The sequence below is a fragment of the Sardina pilchardus genome, chromosome 1 (genome assembly GCF_963854185.1).
Source record: "Sardina pilchardus chromosome 1, fSarPil1.1, whole genome shotgun sequence".
Lineage (NCBI taxonomy): Eukaryota > Metazoa > Chordata > Actinopteri > Clupeiformes > Clupeidae > Sardina > Sardina pilchardus.
Genome location: NC_084994.1, coordinates 7657475 through 7679682, shown reverse-complemented (window position 1 = coordinate 7679682; position 22208 = coordinate 7657475). Strand labels below are relative to the sequence as shown.

Here is a 22208-nt window from a genome sequence, read left to right as displayed (position 1 = left end):
CACCTTAGTAGCCATATCTAAATTTTTTTGCATTTTCATGCACTGGTAATTCCTTGGAATTGCATTTCTAGTTATTATCTTTATTATTATTCCGCTGACAGCTTTTTCTAACCGCAATTTCTCTTCAACCGTTTAACTTAGAAACTTCATTCAAACTTTGTAACGTAGGTATTCTAATGGATCGGGTTGCTATGATTTTTCAACTTTGTAACTTTTATACTTTTTGAACTATAAATTAAAAACTATTAAAAATTTCCCCATAGACTTAACATTGGCCTCTATGACATCACAATCAGGTCGTTGAGCAATTAGAATCTTATGCCAGGTGGCCAGCCCCACCTGCAGCAGCCCTCTCTCTCTCAGGCTTTAAGCATACAATCTCTCTGTGAAGACTACATATCCTGTTAACTGTTTCCTCTGTCCACAACTGTTTCAAAATAAAAGTCCTCACTGCAATAATACACTATTAAATCATTAAACCACTGAAACTACTCAACTATTTAACTGTTCAACCATTCCAACTGTCAGTTATCATCAACTATGCCTCCAGTCAACTAAATGAAACCTCCATGTACCTAGCAACCAACATAGCAACCATTTAAATTAAGCGTTTTTGACAGTTTCCATAGCAACCAACATGATAATACTACAGTAACTTCTTTATTCCTGATAGTGGGCACCATGGATACCCTAGCAACTACTGTTTCAAAATAAAAGTCCTCACTAGCAAGTTAGCATTGTTAGCATGGTTAGCATAGTTAGCATTGTTAACATAGTTAGCATTTTTAGCATAACTGCTAAAAATGATTAGCTAAGTTAGCTAATCAACCTGGTTAGCATTGTTAGCATTTTTAGCACAACTGCTAAAATGATTAGCTAAGTTAGCTAATCAATGTGGTTAGCATTGTTAACATAGTTAGCAATGTTAGCATAGTTAGCTGATGATTTCTAGCAGTAATGCTAAAAATGCTAAGTTAACTTATCAACCTGGTTAGCATTGTTAACATAGTTAACATTTTAGAATACCTGTTAGAAATTATTAGTTAAGTTAGAACAGGAATGTTTAAGCTTTAAAATGTCTACCTTAACACTATCAACTCCCTTTAAACTATGCAACCACCATGTTTACCCTAGCTACACCTTAGTAGCCATATCTAAAATTTTTTGCATTTTCATGCACTGGTAATTCCTTGGAATTGCATTTCTAGTTACAGTGCATGAAAATGCACTGTACTGTTCTTCCTAGTCTTCTTATTACAGTGCATGAAAATGCACTGTACTGTTCTTCCTAGTCTTCTTATTATTATCTTTATTATTATTCCGCTGACAGCTTTTTCTAACCGCAATTTCTCTTCAACCGTTTAACTTAGAAACTTCATTCAAACTTTGTAACGTAGGTATTCTAATGGATCGGGTTGCTATGATTTTTCAACTTTGTAACTTTTATACTTTTTGAACTATAAATTAAAAACTATTAAAAATTTCCCCATAGACTTAACATTGGCCTCTATGACATCACAATCAGGTCGTTGAGCAATTAGAATCTTATGCCAGGTGGCCAGCCCCACCTGCAGCAGCCCTCTCTCTCTCAGGCTTTAAGCATACAATCTCTCTGTGAAGACTACATATCCTGTTAACTGTTTCCTCTGTCCACAACTGTTTCAAAATAAAAGTCCTCACTGCAATAATACACTATTAAATCATTAAACCACTGAAACTACTCAACTATTTAACTGTTCAACCATTCCAACTGTCAGTTATCATCAACTATGCCTCCAGTCAACTAAATGAAACCTCCATGTACCTAGCAACCAACATAGCAACCATTTAAATTAAGCGTTTTTGACAGTTTCCATAGCAACCAACATGATAATACTACAGTAACTTCTTTATTCCTGATAGTGGGCACCATGGATACCCTAGCAACTACTGTTTCAAAATAAAAGTCCTCACTAGCAAGTTAGCATTGTTAGCATGGTTAGCATAGTTAGCATTTTTAGCATAACTGCTAAAAATGATTAGCTAAGTTAGCTAATCAACCTGGTTAGCATTGTTAGCATTTTTAGCACAACTGCTAAAATGATTAGCTAAGTTAGCTAATCAACGTGGTTAGCATTGTTAACATAGTTAGCAATGTTAGCATAGTTAGCTGATGATTTCTAGCAGTAATCCTAAAAATGCTAAGTTAACTTATCAACCTGGTTAGCATTGTTAACATAGTTAACATTTTAGAATACCTGTTAGAAATTATTAGTTAAGTTAGAACAGGAATGTTTAAGCTTTAAAATGTCTACCTTAACACTATCAACTCTCTTTAAACTATGCAACCACCATGTTTACCCTAGCTACACCTTAGTAGCCATATCTACATTTTTTTGCATTTTCATGCACTGGTAATTCCTTGGAATTGCATTTCTAGTTATTAGAGTGCATGAAAATGCACTCTACTGTTATGCTGTTTATTCTTATTATCGATATTATTATTCTTCTTCAGACACTTTTTGTGCGTTCAATTCAGCTTCAACCGTTCGACGTAGAAACTTCATTCAAACTGCGCTGCGTAGGTCTTACTTAGGTGACTTCAGCTATGTAATTTTCAACTTTGAAAACTTTATCGTTTAATTTATATGAATTTTTTAAAACATTTTTTCTCCCATAGACTTAACATTGGATTATGACATCACAATGAAGTTGTTAAGCAATTAGAATCTTAAGCCAGGTGTTCAAAGCCACCTGGCAGCAACTCTCTGTCTCAGGCTTTCTGGCTCTCTTAAGACAACATATCCTGTTCAACTGTTTCCTCTGCCCACAACTGTTTCAAAATAAAAGTCCTCATCATTTTTGCATTTTCATGCACTCGTAATTTCCTTGGAATTACATCTCTAGTTTTCTTTATTATTATTCCGCTGACAGCTTTTTCTAACCGCAATTTCTCTTCAACCGTTTAACTTAGAAACTTCATTCAAACTTTGTAACGTAGGTATTCTAATGGATCGGGTTGCTATGACTTTTCAACTTTGTAACTTTTATACTTTTTGAACTATAAATTAAAAACTATTAAAAATTTCCCCATAGACTTAACATTGGCCTCTATGACATCACAATCGGGTCGTTGAGCAATTAGAATCTTATGCCAGGTGGCCAGCCCCACCTGCAGCAGCCCTCTCTCTCTCAGGCTTTAAGCATACAATCTCTCTGTGAAGACTACATATCCTGTTAACTGTTTCCTCTGTCCACAACCGTTTCAAAATAAAAGTCCTCACTGCAATAATACACTATTAAATCATTTAACCACTGAAACTACTCAACTATTTAACTGTTCAACCATTCCAACTGTCATTTATCATCAACTATGCCTCCAGTCAACTAAATGAATCCTCCATGTACCTAGCAACCAACATAGCAACCATTAAAATTAAGCGTTTTTGACAGTTTCCATAGCAACCAACATGATTATACTACAGTAACTTCTTTATTCTTGATAGTGGGCACCATGGATACCCTAGCAACTACTGTTTCAAAATAAAAGTCCTCACTAGCAAGTTAGCATTGTTAGCATGGTTAGCACAGTTAGCATTGTTAACATAGTTAGCAATTTTAGCATAACTGCTAAAAATGATTAGCTAAGTTAGCTCATCAACCTGGTTAGCATTGTTAGCATAGTTAGCATTGTTAACATAGTTAGCATTTTTAGCACAACTGCTAAAATGATTAGCTAAGTTAGCTAATCAACGTGGTTAGCATAGTTAACATAGTTAGCAATGTTAGCATAGTTAGCATTTTTTAGCATTACTGCTAGAAATCATCAGCTAAGTTAACTTATCAACCTGGTTAGCATTGTTAGCATAGTTAACATTTTAGAATACCTGTTAGAAATTATTAGTTAAGTTAGAACAGGAATGTTTAAGCTTTAAAATGTCTACCTTAACACTATCAACTCTCTTTAAACTATGCAACCACCATGTTTACCCTAGCTACACCTTAGTAGCCATATCTACATTTTTTTGCATTTTCATGCACTGGTAATTCCTTGGAATTGCATTTCTAGTTATTATTATTCCGCTTACCACTTTTTCTAACCGCAATTTCTCTTCAACCGTTTCACTTAGAAACTTCATTCAAACTTTGTAACGTAGGTATTCTAATGGATCGGGTTGCTATGACTTTTCAACTTTGTAACTTTTATACTTTTTGAACTATTAAATAAAAACTATTCAAAATTTCCCCATAGACTTAACATTGGCCTCTATGACATCACAATCAGGTCGTTAAGCAATTAGAATCTTATGCCAGGTGGCCAGCCCCACCTGCAGCAGCCCTCTCTCTCTCAGGCTTTAAGCATACAATCTCTCTGTGAAGACTACATATCCTGTTAACTGTTTCCTCTTTCCACAACTGTTTCAAAATAAAAGTCCTCACTGCAATAATACACTATTAAATAATTTAACCACTGAAACTACTCAACTATTTAACTGTTCAACCATTCCAACTGTCAGTTATCATCAACTATGCCTCCAGTCAACTAAATGAAACCTCCATGTACCTAGCAACCAACATAGCAACCATTAAAACTAAGCGTTTTTGACAGTTTCCATAGCAACCAACATGATTATACTACAGTAACTTATTTATTCCTGATAGTGGGCACCATGGATACCCTAGCAACTACTGTTTCAAAATAAAAGTCCTCACTAACAAGTTAGCATTGTTAGCATGGTTAGCATAGTTAGCATTGTTAGCATAACTGCTAAAAATGATTAGCTAAATTAGCTAATCAACCTGGTTAGCATTGTTAGCATTTTTAGCACAACTGCTAAAATGATTAGCTAAGTTAGCTAATCAATGTGGTTAGCATTGTTAACATAGTTAGCAATGTTAGCATAGTTAGCTTTTTTAGCATTACCGCTAGAAATCATCAGCTAAGTTAACTTATCAACCTGGTTAGCATTGTTAGCATAGTTAACATTTTAGAATACCTGTTAGAAAGTATTAGTTAAGTTAGAACAGGAATGTTTAAGCTTTAAAATGTCTACCTTAACACTATCAACTCTCTTTAAACTATGCAACCACCTTGTTTACCCTAGCTACACCTTAGTAGCCATATCTAAATTTTTTTGCATTTTCATGCACTGGTAATTCCTTGGAATTGCATTTCTAGTTTTCATTATTATCATGCCAGATCATAGACCCAGAACACTAGGTTTACATGGGCTGTCATCAGGCGAGCCAAACCTACCCATAATTCTTTGTGTTTTGATGACTTTGGTCACATGTCTTAGCGATCTCTATAGCCCCTTTCACATTCACCGAATTTAACGCTAAATCAGCCAAATTTAACGTTAAGGCTGTTCCTTTCACATTGACGACACGGGGTGGGGAGTCAACCCGCCTCGGCAATCGAACCCGTCTCGGGGGGTAGTATCAGAGCCGAGCCGTGTTGAATATGAAAGGAACAGAGGTCAACCCCGCTATTAGGGGTGTGTGACTGATGACGTATTTGGCAAGGCAGGAGGTTAAAATACAGGAAACACACAAGAGACAAGACAACTTTGCTGTGTCCATATATCTAGTGTGTCCAACAATCGCGTTTTTTACGTGGAGAGTTCCCTGAACCTCCTTTTCTCAGCACTTCGGTCAAGTGTTTATTGTTGCTAGAGTAGCAAAGATTCTAGAACAGAGCAAGATGGATCACTGGCCGGAGAATACGTTGGATTTTTTGAAGTACATTTTAACGCTCCATGGGCGCCATTTTGGTAAGCCGAAAAGTAATAAATCGTGCCTTTCACACGGCCAGATCATTACCGAGTAACAAAACAAAACAAAAAACAGCTGGCAATGGCAAAAACAGCTGTTGAGGTGGGTTTATATGATTGGAACTGTGTCTGAAATGTTGCTGAGCTTACCGAAATGGCGCCCTGTACCGTACTTCATTCTTTTGACGCAACTGATCCATCTCTGCTCTGTTCTAGAATCTTTGGTTGCTAGGTTACCAAAACCGTCTGCTGCCAGCACGTCTTTTTAGAATGTTTACCTAATGCTAGCTAACTAACTAGCCAACGAGCTAACTGTCAGAGCAGAAGTTGTTCAGGACTCACTCGGCACACTAAAATATGACTTCGACAGACAAAAGGACCTCATTTGGCATTCAAATAACATAACAAGTGGCCCGCCATCATTTGGAAGCTAAACCACGTAGCACTAGCATGACAGTTGTGTTTATCAGTTTATCTCCGAGGTCCAAGGCATGCTTAACGTCATTGTTCACTACCAAATTGCGTGTGACGTGCTGCTAGGCAACGCCTCCCATAACTCGCCTCTGAACCCGCTTTCAAACATTCATTCATTCATTCATTCAACCTTTATTTATTCTCGGAGAGTCATTGAGGGTAGCCCTCATTTTCAATGAAGCCGAGATTACAGAAACAATGCATGGAACAAGAGATGTTCAAATAAGATAATAATAAGAAAATATACATTGCATTATAGAGGAGGAAGGGGGAAATAAAACAACCCCGGGACCAAAACACGTCTACCTTTCACATTGCGAAATCCCCTGAACCCGCTATTTCTTCAACGCTAATGTATCGTTTCTGAATGTGAAAGGGGCTTATGATTGCTTGTGTTGACATGTTGTGTGTGTGTGTGTGTGTTGGTAGTGGGTGTAGGGCTGGGCGATATATCGATATTTAAGATATATCGATATTTTTAAAAATGAGATATGGAATTAGACCATATCGTATATACCGATATAATTCAAATTTGCGCTTTGATTGCTCCAGGCAAGCCGCTGGCCGGAGCTCTATGCGCTGCTCCCCGCACCCGCGCCCGCCCCTCCTCTTTCTGACACAGAGCGGGGTTGCACACAGCACCGAAGTTGTGTCCCTTAAGCATCAACCATAAGGCTTATGTGAGGAATTTATTTAAGGGTGTTGTACAAAATGTCTTAAATGGTATCCTTAGGTAAGGAAATTCGTTAAGTTATTTAGATTTTCATTTGCATTGAAAGGGATTTTCTGGCACGACAAATTCCAGTTCCCACGGAGATTGTTCGTTTGCTAATATGTGCATGCTTTTCTGAGGGTGAAATGTGGGACTGACTGTCCAAAATAATATCAAGATGTGAGCACATATTGTCTATAAAATGGTATAGCGAATAACACGACAAATCTGACTATAAACTTTGACCAGTTTGACGGGTGACGCAGCCAAACACGGCGCACCTTAGAACAGTGACGTTATTTCACGATGTTATACTGTACATCTAATGTACCTATCAGTAGCTAATGTTAGCGATAAATAACTCAACAGGTACGTTCAACATATGCAACTAACTAGCTTGCTAATAAGTTATGCAATTAGAAAGCAATCCACCAAACACAATAGCCTAAAGCTTAATGATCTATAATCTTACCGTGATAATTTTCGGTGACATTTATCCATTCATCAAGTAAATCCTGAGACATGAATTGAACTATACTAGCTAGCTAGTTATATATTATCCTCTGGCTGTCATCCAAAGAGCAAGACCATTTGTGCACCAAAACATTTTTGTTACATGTTGCCTGGTAAACCAAACCAAAGCTCATAATGGTAGGCTATCAGTTAGGACGACTTGAGCAACCTATGTTTCCACTAGGCCTAAATAAACGACATAACTTCTGATAGGCCTATTTGATTGAAGAGTAATATTAGCAGAAGATTTATTTATTTTCAATTGTTAAAAGTGGTTAATTAACTACATTTATCAGCATTGACTCAGATAATAATATGGGTTTTCCTTTAGGCTGCTGGACATTTGTGCAACGGTTTGAGGGATTTCTTAAGATAATAAGGAGAAAACTCAAATACATGAGGGAAAATGTTAAGGAGAATACTTAGAGGTGTTTGTGTAACTGATCTTATGTTAAGGGGGCCTTAAATCAAATTTTAAGGGTGCTTTGTTCTAGCAGCTACTTTGCGGGAAAAATATCGGGATATATATCGTATATCGATATTCAGCCTAAATATATCGGGATATGACTTTTGGTCCATATCGCCCAGCCCTAAGTGGGTGTGCTTGTGCTGGTAGGGAAAGTACAAGTGTGTGTGTGTGTGTGTTGGTAGGGTGAGTAGGCTGTGTGTGTGTGTGTGTGTGTGTGTGTGTGTGTGTGTTCGTAGGGTGAGTACAGGTGTGTGTTTGTGTGTGTGTGTGTGTGTGTGCATATGTGTGGATTTGCCTGTGTTGGTAGGAAAAGTCAGTGTGTGTGTGTGTGTGTTGGTAGGGTGAGTAGGTGTGTGTGTGTGTGTGTGTGTGTGTGTGTGTGTGTGTATGTGTATGTATATGTGTGTGTGTTCTCATGTTCTCTCCTCTTGTCTGCAGATGCCTGTGATCTCACACTGGACCCAAACACAGCACACAGAGAACTCTCTCTCTCTGAGGGGAACAGAAAGGTGACACGTGTGTTAGAGCAGCAGCCGTATCCTAAACAACCAGAGAGATTTGACTACTGGTCTCAGGTGTTGTGTAGAGAGGGTCTGACTGGACGCTGCTACTGGGAGGCTGAGTGGAGTGATGATGATGGAGCTAGAAGAGGAGGAGCTGATATATCTGTGGCCTATAAAAGCATCAAGAGGAAAGGGGACAGTGATGACGTCATAATGGGACGGAATGCCAAGTCCTGGAGTCTGCGCTGCTCTCCTCACGGTTACTCTGTCTGGCACAATAATAAAGAGACTGCCATACCTGCCCCCTCCTCCGGCTCCAGAAGAGTAGGAGTGCACCTGGACTGGCCGGCCGGCACTCTGTCCTTCTACAGTGTCTGCTTTAACACACTCACCCACCTGCACACGTTCCACTCCACATTCACTGAGCCCCTTTATCCAGGGTTTGGGGTTGGTTATGTCTCCTCAGTGTCCCTGTGCCAGATCACATGAGCTCCTCCTCCAACAGGTACATCCACCTGTCACCCTTTCTCTCAATCCTCAGTCTCTACTCCACCTCTCCTCTCTTTCCCCCTCTCCTCTGTTTCTCTCTCTCTCTTTCCCCTCCCTCAGTCTCTACTTCCCCTCCCTTCTCTCTCTCATTCCCCTCCCTTTCTCTCTACCTCTCTGTCCTCTCTTCCTCTCTCTACTCCCTCTTTTTCTCCCTTTCTCCTCTTCGTCTCTTTCTGATCCTTCATTCTTTCTCTGTCTCCTCTCCCCGTCCTACTCCTCCTCCTCCTGTTTTCTCCCTTTTCCCTCTTCCTCTTCTGTCTGTGTGTGTGTGTGTGTGTGTGTGTGTGTGTGTGTGTGTGTGTGTGGGTGGTTTGTATGAAACTGCCAAAATTCAAACATGAATTCATCAACACAAGACACTGCGCACAGGGTTCGTACGGGTACTTGAAATCCATGAAAATGCTTGGATTTTAATGTGGTGTTTTCAAGGTTTGAAAAATGCTTGGATTTTGGGTAAAGTGCTTGTGAATGCTTGAAAGTGCTAGGCCTACATATTTCTCGGCAGTCTGACCCAATAGACCAATTATTAAATGAAGGGAAATAAAATTAATTTGCTGTCTATTAGGGCGCTGCGCTGACAATGACGACGGGTTTGGTGCTTCTCATTCATCACTCCGCAAACATGTCCGTTCGCTAGTCTTCTTCATTGAAAGTGAAAGCAGACATGTGTTGATGAATGTTTGATGCAAGTTCGATGTGTGTGGTGAACTATTTGTTTCTTAGCAGAAGCCATGAAACGGTAAAGGTTATTTATTTAAAGAGACATCATTTATGAAGTTGTTTTGGCTTTGCCACGTGTTCGCGTCCAGTTTGACACGTGGATTTTCCGATAATAATGACAGCAGCAATCTCGTGATGCTGATATTGACTTTTAATTTATGCGCGTGTAAGTCTAAGCTATTGTGCTTGAAGTTAGCTGTGACCGACTAGCCTACTGGTTTTCATCGTTTTAACCACAAAGCCTGTCGACCTTAGGTCTACTAAATTGTTTAGTTAACACCTTGTCATTTCGCGTTTGTCCAGCCGTTCACCCCCGTGCGCCCCATGTCATTCAAAACATATTTCGGGATAGCCATCTCTCTTTGAGAAAACGTATGACAATAGTGCTAAGATATTGACACGTTGGCATGCTTGGTAAACATCAGTCTTGCACATAATATTGAGCTGATTTTTTTAGTGGAAATGGCTTGCTATCGTATTGTGCTGATGGATGAAAAAAGTCGCCTATTTAAAGGCACAGCCTGAATTTTAATCATAGCTCTCCATTTAGTGTGTGCACTTTAACAACTAGTGATGAAGCATATAACAGTAGGGTCTGCTATTTATTTTAGGAGAAGGGGTGTAGGGCATGATACTTTGGAAGGAGAGGGAGTGGTGCAATTTGATTTTCTTCGGAGCAACCTCTTCAAACAGCATCAATATCAATAGGCCTATGGTTCACTATCAGGACTAGAGGACTGTAAGGGGGCAGGCTATATGTGATCAAGTAGGCCTATATTAAAACATGTAGTCAAAATTATAACGTTATGTTGATTTAAGTTGAAACAAAACATGTTATGAACTGAGAAAATCCATGGTTCTACATCAATGTTGGCAAAATGATCATGATAGCCTACATATTTCAGCGATATCTGGTTTAGTCTTGAGTAGGCCTACTTTGCTATAAATTAGTTATAGACTTATATATAGACTATATTGTGGTATGTTATAATGTTTGAAATATATATATCACAGTTTATCAATAGTTCTCATAAAAGTCATCAGATGTCATCATTTAAGGGGTTATTTTTCAAAAATTTCTCCCGGGGGTGCTGGGTATATTTTCCTCTTTTTTGTCCTTTAACAATCACACCCCTGAAATATGGTGTGAATCAATCCATGCTGTTCAACATTATCGAGTGCTGTCAGTAAGAAAAAGAACAAGGAAATTTGATATGACATAGACCAAATAGAGCAGCAGCAAACACTAATGAAATGGTTCCATTTTCTATGCCCCATTCAGTTAACCTAATGATAGCTGCTGGTAGGCCTATTGGGCTTAGGTTGTATCAAATTTTCTGGTTCTTTGTCCTACAGTGACCTCAAACAACAGGGCTTTGGATTTGTTCACACTCGATTTCGGTACTGGAAAACTGGTCTTAAAAGTCCTTAAAAAGTGCTTGAATTTGACCATGAAAAAGGTGTACGAACCCTGTGCGCAACATTCCGCAGTGACCACGTAACCGTAGCAACATCTATTGTGATGTAAGCACCTGGTGCTTGATCTGTGGCCCTGGCAGTTGAGCATGCTGCAGGAACACCAGGGGCCGGTTGCACAAAGCACCTTAAGTTTTGTTCCTTAAGTATCAACCTTAAGGCTTAATTTCTCCTTAGGTAAGGAATTTATTTAAGGGCGTTGCACGAAATTTCTTAAATGGTATCCTTAGGTAAGGAACTCCGTTAAGTGATTTACTGCATTAAAAGCGGTTTTCTGGCACGAAAATTCTACAGTTTCCACGGAGATTGTTTGTTTGCTAATTTGCGCTTGGGGTGAAATGCGGTACTGTCCAAAATATTATAAAGCTGTGTGCATTTGTCTATGGGATAGCGAATAACACATTACAAGTCTGAGTGTAACTAGTGTATGTAACTAACTTTGACCAGTTTGACAGGTGACGGCCAAACACGGCGCACCTTAGAGCAGTGACATTCACGAAGTTACCGATGTACCTACCGTTAGCAATACATAACGTAGCCTACGTTTAGCCAAGTGTCTCTGGTTCAGCACACTTGTTGTAACTAGCTTGCTAGTAAGATATGCTATTAGCCAGCAATCCACCAAACACAATAGCCTAATGATCTTATAATCTTACTGTAATAATTTTCGGTGACATTTATCCATTCATCAAGTAAATCCTGATATAGACATGAACTGAACAATACTAGCTAGCTAGTTATCCTGCGCTGTGTGTGCGCTATGATTTTTGCTGTCATCTGCACCAAAACAAGCATTTTTTTGTTACGTGTTGTTGACTGGGGCACCGAACCAAAGCCCATTGAACTAGCTTCAATTAGGGCGAATTGAGTAGCCCATGTTACCATCGCTAGGCCTAAATAAACTAGGCTACATAACGATTTCTGGTCGGCCTATTTGATAGAAGAGTAATGATATTCGCTAAAGTTTTATTTTCAGTTGCCAAAAGTGGTTAATTAACTTAAAATATCAGCATTAACTCAGATAATAATATGCTTAAGGTAGGGTCAGAGGTCCCTTAGGTTTTTCCCCTTACTTAGGCTGCTAAGGTCGTTTGTGCAACGGTTTAAGGGATTTCTTATAAGATAAGTAGAAAACCTTAAATACTTAAGGGAAAATGTTAAGGAAAATACTTAAGGGTGTTTGTGCAACCGATCTTAGCTTAAGGGGGCCTTAAGTCAGATTTTAAGGGAAAACCTTAACTTAAGGTGCTTTGTGCAACCGGCCCCTGAGTCACACACTCCTGTTCATACACATGTGTAATGCTGAGATGCTATCAAGGTACTGATATTTTTTGGTGATACTAAACAAATGCTGATAATGTTTTCTTCATATTTTGCGTTTTTCCTAAAATGAATGTGTAAATTAAAAAATTCAGCAACACAACCTCATGTGTTGTTCTCCCTAAAGTTTAGTTATTTGCTGAATCTCTTTGAAAATTATTTCTATACAGTATGTTTTGACACAGAACTAAAGAACATGCTTGTTTTTCAAATATGTAAATAAAATGTGTTTTTGACTTTAAAATGTATGAATAAAGATTGTGAAAGGACATGTGATGAATCTGTTGTCATTTTCTTTGTTTCATTGTTTTCTGTAACATAACAAGATAGAATGTCTAAACACATTTTCAGCATGCACTGAACACTTTTTGCATGCACTGAACACGGTTTTCTGCATAAGACACAAAACTCTGACATAAAGTCACATGTTTGCAGTTTCAAAACAATGCCATCCAAGATAACACACATGAGCTAATTGACCAATACGTGTGCCACCTAGCCAAACACCTCAATGCTTAATTTATAACACTTCCATCAGGTAGTAAGCACTATGAAAAGACCACAGGTAAGGTAAGGCAAGGCAACTTTATTTATATAGCACATTTTGTCCAGCAGGGCAACCCAATGTGCTTTACAAAGAGAAAAACAATACAGTAAAACATTTGAACAACGAGCACCTTTTTTACAACAAAAATGGAAGACATTGCAGGGAGAGAGAAGAGGGAGAGGGAGAGTGAGAATGAGAGGGGAAGGGAGTCCAATACAGTAAATATACTTGCTGTGCATATGTTGCACTGACTTGTTTGGTGAAAAGAAAGTTTGAACAGCATGCATCTGTATCTGCAAATATTTATGTGCACGTAAAGAACTTCATGCAATTTAAACTATTTTAGTATTATGGCAAAGCATACTAAAGATAAGATTGTTTTTCATTATGACCAACAGTGTGTATTTGGTTAGACATAAATCTTGTGAAAGAATGAAGTGTGTGCCATGTGGTGCAAAAGTTTGATTTTGGTAACGTTATATGCAGTTTTGGTTGCAGTGCTTCATTTTGCTAGGTAGATTGAGGTATTTTGCAATTTGGGGTGTGGTTTTGTAAATTGTGTGTGAATTTTCAAAATTGTGTACGAGTTTTCAAAATTGTGTTTTAGCAATAGGAAAAAACTGTAATGCCAACACTGCAACTCATTCCTTGTCTTACACTGCCATCTAGTGGGGGTGATATGCAATAACATGAATAATACTGAATGATGTATTGAGGGGGGGAGATTATGGGCATATATCACACTCACACAACTGATTTGTTAAAGCAGTTAAGTAAGAAATAAAATAAAATAAATATAATAAATAAAATAAAATTTAATAAAATATATATCTGTCTAGCTAAATTGGAGGAGACAGTATTACTAGGTCACCAATTGTCACCATATTTTAACCACTACGACCACTAAGTATAGTTAAAATGGTATCAAAAGGTATCTGTACGATATTGAATTTCAGAAGTTAGTGTTTACTACTTGTTGAAGCCATTTCTATGGAATTAATATTTATTATTTTGTAATACCTAAGAAAACCTGTGTTGGATGTGTAAACAGTTCATCAGTGATTCAGAATAGTGTAATTTGATTGGCTGTTAGATGAAGTATAAAAATATAGAACTCCGCGAAACAGTCAGAAGCTGCTGGACTTTAGAGCAACACAGTCTTTTGACCTACACTACACTACGCAGAACAATAGCACAGTGAATTTAAGAAAAGTAAATACTCTACGTTTTTTATGCTGTATGATTTGAGTATAAATAAACAGACGAACGAAGAATTTTGGATTAAAGACTTTTATTTTTTGACGTTTTGTGTTGAGTACAATAGAACTTTGAGGTCCTAAGCTAGTGAGTCAACTTGCTGCACTTACACTTCTATTACTAGGCTACTGTAGAGTGCAGAGTGGAGCATATATATTACCATAACATCACCCACTTATTACTGATCTGTAATGTAAAGTGATACTACTATCATTGCTACTGTAGAGTGCAGAGTGGAGAGCTCCCATAATGCTGTGAGAAGCGTGCATGAATGCTGATGTTTGATTACTTGCATTGTGGGTTACAATAGTGCTTTATCTTGACTGTTGTGGCTGTAGGTTACAATAGTGCATTATCTTGACTGTAGTGGCTGTAGGTTACAATAGTGCATTATCTTGACTGTAGTGGCTGTAGGTTACAATAGTGCATTATCTTGACTGTAGTGACTGTAGGTTACAATAGTGCATTATCTTGACTGTAGTGGCTGTAGGTTACAATAGTGCATTATCTTGACTGTAGTGACTGTAGGTTACAATAGTGCATTATCTTGACTGTAGTGGCTGTAGGTTACAATAGTGCATTATCTTGACTGTAGTGGTTGTAGGTTACAATAGTGCATTATCTTGACTGTTGTGGCTGTAGGTTACACTAGTGCATTATCTTGACTGTAGTGACTGTAGGTTACAATAGTGCATTATCTTGACTGTTGTGGCTGTAGGTTACACTAGTGCATTATCTTGACTGTAGTGGCTGTAGGTTACAATAGTGCATTATCGTGACTGTTGTGGCTGTAGGTTACAATAGTGCATTATCTTGACTGTTGTGGCTGTAGGTTACAATAGTGCATTATCTTGACTGTTGTGGCTGTAGGTTACACTAGTGCATTATCTTGACTGTAGTGGCTGTAGGTTACAATAGTGCATTATCTTGACTGTTGTGGCTGTAGGTTACACTAGTGCATTATCTTGACTGTAGTGGCTGTAGGTTACACTAGTGCATTATCGTGACTGTAGTGGCTGTAGGTTACAATAGTGCATTATCTTGACTGTAGTGGCTGTAGGTTACAATAGTGCATTATCTTGACTGTAGTGGCTGTAGGTTACAATAGTGCATTATCGTGACTGTAGTGGCTGTAGGTTACAATAGTGCATTATCTTGACTGTAGTGGCTGTAGGTTACAATAGTGCATTATCTTGACTGTAGTGGCTGTAGTAGGTTACAATAGTGCATTATCTTGACTGTAGTGACTGTAGTAGGTTACAATAGTGCATTATCTTGACTGTAGTGGCTGTAGGTTACAATAGTGCATTATCTTGACTGTAGTGGCTGTAGGTTATAATAGTGCATTATCTTGACTGTAGTGGCTGTAGGTTACAATAGTGCATTATCTTGACTGTAGTGGCTGTGTAGTGGCTAGAGTACAGCCTGAAGTAGAGGGGGATTTAATGTAGGATATGTTATGTTGACTGGGCCATAGGGGGATTTAATGTAGGATATGTTGCATGTTGACTGGGCCATATGGGTATTTTATGTAGGATGTGTCGTAGGGGTAGGCCTATTTTATAGGATGTGTCATATGTTGACTGGGCCATAGGGGTATTTTATGTATGTAAAACGAGGATCTGCAGTGCTAGGCAGGGATTTGTTTTCAGCACTACAAATGCAAGTGTTTCCATTGACCATTAAATTGCGCAAATTAAGAGTTGCGAAAAGAAATGTGCTTAATGGAAACACACACATTTCGAAAAAACTCACATGTTTCGATAAAAAGTTTTTGCGCTCGGGTGAGGTGGTATTTCGAGCGTATCGAAATTTGTATATTTCGCAAAACTGCAATGGAAACACTTTTTTCGCATCTGACAAGTCACGTGATCCAACAACCGGATGTTAGGAGGAACGAAACCGACGAAGAAGACTGCCGACAGGAAGTGGCACCGGGAGAATAATGTAAAAAAATATTTTTTTTTTTTCATTAAAAGTGGCTCGTGTCATTCTAAAATGTTGAATCCACAGCTGTGAACTTGCCGACAACACTTTCTCAAAAAAGCTGCATAGGCTACGCAACCGCTCAACTAGTTTTGTTTACCCATAGCAACAACGTTGCTATGCTTTGCTGGTTTAACGTGATGAGAACGGTGCTGAAAGAATCTAGATTCTAGTTTTAGAAACTTATCAACTCACTGGGCTGATCTACGAAATATTCCACTGACATGGCTGTGACATGATTTAAGCATAGGCTTACTACAACAAACTCCTGTGAAATGTCATTTTTAATTTTATGTTTCTGCCCCACCAAAACGTAGGCCTCCTCCGCTGATGGCTTATAGCCTAAATCAGTGTTTTTCAACCACTGTGCCGTGGCACACTAGTGTGCCGTGACACATTGTTAGGTGTGCCGTGGGAAATTATCCAATTTCACCTAAGTGGTCTAAAAAAGAGTGAATAGAAATAATTTTCTTTGTGTTCATTTGATTCCTATTCAAGACACTTTGACAAGAATGACTTGATATCATTAATGCGGGCTACAGATGTTTATTTAATTTCATTTTCAATAAAATTTCATCTTATTTAAAATTTTCGGCTGGTGGTGTGCCTCAGGATTTTTTCAATGAAAAAAGTGTGCCTTGGCTCAAAAAAGGTTGAAAAACACTGGCCTAAATGACTGATAATCAGCGTGCCGTGGTGGCAATTTGAATGCATTTAGTGTCGGCTAAATCCCTTTGGCTAAATCTGGGTAATGTTGATAACCACCATGTCTCCTAATGACTTACAGCACGCGAGAATACACGAGATTTTAATTTAGTTAGCCGAATGTAATGGAAACACCGCACTTGCGAAAATTGTGATATTCGACATTAAGACAATATCGACAAAGTTTTTGCGCATATTTGTAATGGAAACGCAGCGGGCGAGTTACAACAAAACTGTTTCCCACTACAGCCACGGTCCAGAATGTTGAACTGAACACACTGGGCTGTGCCAAAGATCGTATAGTTAGTGTGCTTGCAAAAGCACACTATTGTTCTTCCTATTATTATTATCAAATTTATTTATCTTGCAGAACATTTTTGTCTCCCTATCTTGTCCTAGGGATTTGGAGCTAGAGACGCCGTTCCACTTCTCACGCGTGCGTCCTGATGCGAGGATGGTGGCTTGTATAAAGCTTTTCGATACGCCTTGTCGTTCTCCCGTTATTCCAGTTTTTCCGGTCGATTTTTCCCCATAGGAATGAATGGAAAAGCGACTTTTGAGCGCTGATGCCCACACATTTTTCCACCTGTAGCCCAAACCGTAAGACATAAAGTCATGAAATTTGGTATGCTGATAGAGGAGACTACCCTGATTGACACCACCAGGTTTCATGCTCGCCACTCTCACGCTCTAGCGCCACCAACTGGTCAAAGATGGAAAAGATGTTCATGCCCGTAACTTTTGATCCGTATGGCCGATATTGATAAAACTTATACCATTGGAATCCTCTGACTCAGCTGATTCCAACGCACCATGTGATGTAATTTTCCGCCATGATGGATTTTCCGCCATTTTGAATTTTGTTCAAAGTCAAAGTAAAGCTACCCTGGCCGCATAGTTTATCCGATCGTCATGAAACTTGGCACGCGTGATCTACAGACCAAGGTGGATCAACCGCCTTGATTTCGTCTTCATACGTCTAAGCGTTCGCCTGTGATAACCAATTAAATTCAGCGAGCGAAGCCGCCAAACAGGAAGTGCGCCTATCTTGGATATGCTGTGACGTATGAAAGCCATATTTGGTGGGATGACTTGAGACCCCATTCAAAGCACCCCCAATAAATTTGGTGTTATTTGGTCTGTCGATGGCTCTATAATTAGCAAAAACGTGAGTGTTGGTGAATGTATACTATTAATCGGAATAGCTCATCTTAAATTGCTTTAGGTCATGCCAAAAGGACATTTCAGAGTGATTTAAGATACAATGTTGATATTTAAAAAAAAAAATCTATTTATTGCCATTCTTGTAAAAGGTACTGATGTGCATGTCACAGCACAGCATTGTTCCAAGTCTGACGCATACAGTTCAATGACATCATGATTTCAAACTCGATTTACTCAATCCTCGATTGACTGACATGGGATGGTCCGCAATGGTACACTAATGGTGTAATTCTAGGCTTGTCCGCATCGTTGTCTCACCTTGAGACTGGGTAATTCTTAGAGATGCCATGGTCCCGAGGGACAAGTACGGACTTACTCGCTGTTGAATATAATATGTGTTCAGTTGTTATATATAGTAGACAATCACACGATGTTTCTCAGTGACGGTGTGTTTTGGATCATTTGTATTGACCTGAGCATTCTGGGTATTTCACTCAGAGGATCATATGACACCCCCACAAAGCAGGCGAAATACCGGAAGTAGAGTGGTGTGCGTGAGGCAACGAGGATTTTAATTAGAATGTAGTCCTATGGAAATCGCAGTTACACTTTCAACAGTAAGTGTGTTTAGACTTCGAATTTCGTCACATAATTTATATCATAGCCACCTAAGAGTTTACCAAAGATAACGTTGTTGTCCATTTCAATTTAATAAATGTTTCTGAATTTGGGGAGGTCTCCTTATGGAGGTTATGGGGTTATGTTTTCCATGTATTCCTGTAGGAAAAGGTTGTGGCTTACACTTTCATAAAGTTTGTATATTTACACTTCAAATTTCGTTACACCATTTATATCATAGCCACCCTAAGGTTTAACAAAAATAACAACGTAGTCCAATGTTATTTTAATGCATTTTTCGGAATTTGAGAGGTCTAGTTATGAGGGTAGGTTAGCTAACTGCAGTTCAAATGCTAATCGCGACTAGCATCGCTAGTTGGTTTTAACTTTACCGAGGCTGTTTATACTGAATTGCAACTGCTGTTATGAAGACAGTTTGGAGCCTGGCAGACGTGAAGGCAGTGAAAGGTAATGAAATGCATGGTCCAAGTAGCCTGGGAAGCCGTCTAGTTATGAGGGTAGGTTACCTAACTGCAGTTCAAATGCTAATCGCGACTAGCATCGCTAGTTGGTTTTAACTTTACCGAGGCTGTTTACTGAATTGCAACTGCTGTTATGAAGACAGTTTGGAGCCTGGCAGACGTGAAGGCAGTGAAAGGTAATTAAATGCATGGTCCAAGTAGCCTGGAAAGCCAAACTATGTTAACTGTAGCCTAAGTTTAATATGGAACGAGTACGTGTTGCTGATATCATTTCGCAACTCATCGAGCTAGCAAGTCAAGCTAGTCTACATCAGGCAGTGCATAGATAATATTATTACACTTTTTTACAGTCAATGAAGCACCAAGTGAAAGTCAATGTTTGCTTTATATCCAGTGGCAGTGGTGCTGATGTCGTTTGAATAAGTACAGTAAACTTAGTCAGAAGATCTAAAAATATTTGCATTCATGCTAGCTGTATGGTCTATGTGCCACCTATGAATCCCCCTGTTGCAAGCTGCTGCCAAGTAGGCTGGTCATGTCTAAAGCGTGATTATTTTCAATAACTACTCCTCCTGATTGATTGTCATTGACACCGTCAGGGTATGGCTTACCAAGACAGGGAGAAAGTAAGCTGTGTATGGCAGGTGCGTGTGGTAGGCTAGGCAAGGCAGTGCTATTCCATGTAAACTGCAGTGGTGGACTGCGTGATCGCTGGTCAGGCCACCCCCAACCAGCAAAATGTGACGTGATATATATATCTATATGTCTATATACTGTATCTATCTAGGATATCTGTATATATCTATGTATCTATCTATAATCTGCACTTTTTACTGCTGAACCGTGTCTTGCCCGTTTCTCTTTACTCCTCTCTCATGTCAATCTCAAGGGGGCTTGTTCAGTGGTCCCCAACGTGACGCAATAGAGTACATTGAGGGGGAAAGAAGAATCATTGCAAACCTCAAATCATTGCAACATCAAATAGGCCTACAATGGATAACAGTTTAGATGAGTAGTACCTAATGCAAATTTGTTTAATAATGCAAACCTTGCAATACGGCCTTTAACATATGTGATATTTTGGATACCCATTTCATTGCAGAGGATAGGGTAATTGTGTTTGAAGGGGACGTGACTTAACATAGGCTATAATTAACTATTTTTACGACTTGATTCAAAGCAAGGTCGGGGGCATATATATTTTTTTTACAGTTAAGAGTTTTCCGACACTCAATGTGTCGCTACCATGGCAGGATTTTTCTGCTTGGCTTTCGTTATGAAGCTTGACTTGACCTGTCATCGATGCTGCCCCGTCAGTGCAAACTACGCATATCTCTGCTAACTTAACTGGAAAGCTATACTGGACGCGTAACTGAAGCGTTCCGTTCGCGACGCGTACAATTCATTTTAGATGACTGGTCCATCTCCCACATCTGTTATAGCTACTTTAATAGTGGAAGCTAATTCAACACTTCAGTTCTGCACCGGATGTAGCTCCCCTGTACGCTCATGATTTGTAAAGCAGGCAACAATTCTGTTACCCTGAACATCTCATCTCCGGTAGCATTGTCCAGTTCTTTGCCAAATAAAATGATCTGAAATCTCATCATCCACGTATCTCACGTTAGCGATCAACTGGCAAGGCCAACTGGTCAGTGGAGTTTTTCCATTTCTTATGCAGCATCTGGCCCTAGCATCACTTTAACCATTTGCAGGCTAGAATGAGCGACTCTGTTAAATTGTGTGGCTTTTTTAAATTTAGCAAACAAATCTGAAAAACGAGCCACACGCACGATAGAAAGCATAGCATTCAGTGTCTTTGTTCTGGTGCAGCACATTCCGAGGTTCATGTGGAAGCGAATGCACTCTCTTTAAAAACATATCCATTGCGTGCACCTGCATTCTGCCTTCTGCTGTCAATACAGAACAACAAACAAACAAACTTAATGTTAACGAAGTTGTTAACATTACGCCCTGAAGTAAAGTAAACTGTAGCCTATTGTTGTTTGTGCTGCAAAGAAAACTTGAATTGATATAATTGCAATATAATTATTATGGCCAAATTTCTTTTTATGAAATGATATATCAAAGCAGGTAGAAGTAACTGTAGTCACTTGACATTTCTGAGGATTTACATATTTCCATCAGGGCAGTGGTATAGAAATTCTTCAGTGGAGGGACCACACTAGTCAATCAACACCTTCTTACCTTTTCTTCTGTTAATACTATTCTTTAACTTTATGGTAGAAAGTGAGTCCAGCAAATTGAGAACCTAGGATCCTGTTTATGTTTATGAATGTGACTCCAGTATATGTTGAGACATAAGAGTGGAAAAGGGGGTTACATTTATATAATGCAAATGATTATGTTAACAATGTCATCGAATATGTTGTACAAACAAGAAGAGCGAAATGGTAAACTTTTAAGAAATCATCATCCACATCATAGTATGATGCTGTGTGGGGTTATGGACTTGACAGTTTTGCATGGAATTGCCCATGCAGTATATACATATTTAAGCAATATAGCACGAGTGGGAGTGGGTTGTTGCTAGATATTCCCACGGGTGTTGTTCGGCCGTAGCCTCCGGCCTCGAGGCTACGGCCGAACAACACCCGTGGGAATATCCAACAACAACCCACGATTACGAGTGCTATATTGCTTTTATACAACAATTCTACCACTTCTTTTTTGTGCTAATTTCCCATTATCATGTAAACGTTTAAATCGCTAAAACTGTCTTGTTTGTAGAACTAACTTCTCTCCGCCACAAATTTCTACTTCATGCAGGACAAACTGCCGTTACTAGTTCTAAATGGATGGTTGCTATGGCCAAAGGCCAGTCGTTAGTTCTAAAAGCACGTTGCTATGGCCAAAAGCCAGTCGTTAGTTCTATCTCTCCCGTTGTCAAGCAATGTAGAATCTAGCCTAATAAACGTTAGCTCGCATTGCGTCTGGTT

General features: G+C 39.0%; 1 protein-coding gene across 1 annotated transcript in view; it reads left to right on the top strand.

Moving 5' to 3' along the window:
- LOC134080745 (NACHT, LRR and PYD domains-containing protein 12-like) overlaps window positions 1–12755 on the top strand; it is an 83421-nt gene extending 70666 nt beyond the window's left edge. The window contains exon 13 of the mRNA XM_062537375.1: window positions 8360–12755. Within this exon, the coding sequence (XP_062393359.1) occupies window positions 8360–8913 (554 nt within the window). The 3' untranslated portion in view covers window positions 8914–12755. The remainder of the gene's footprint in view (window positions 1–8359) is intronic.
- The last annotated feature ends 9453 nt before the right edge of the window (window positions 12756–22208 follow it).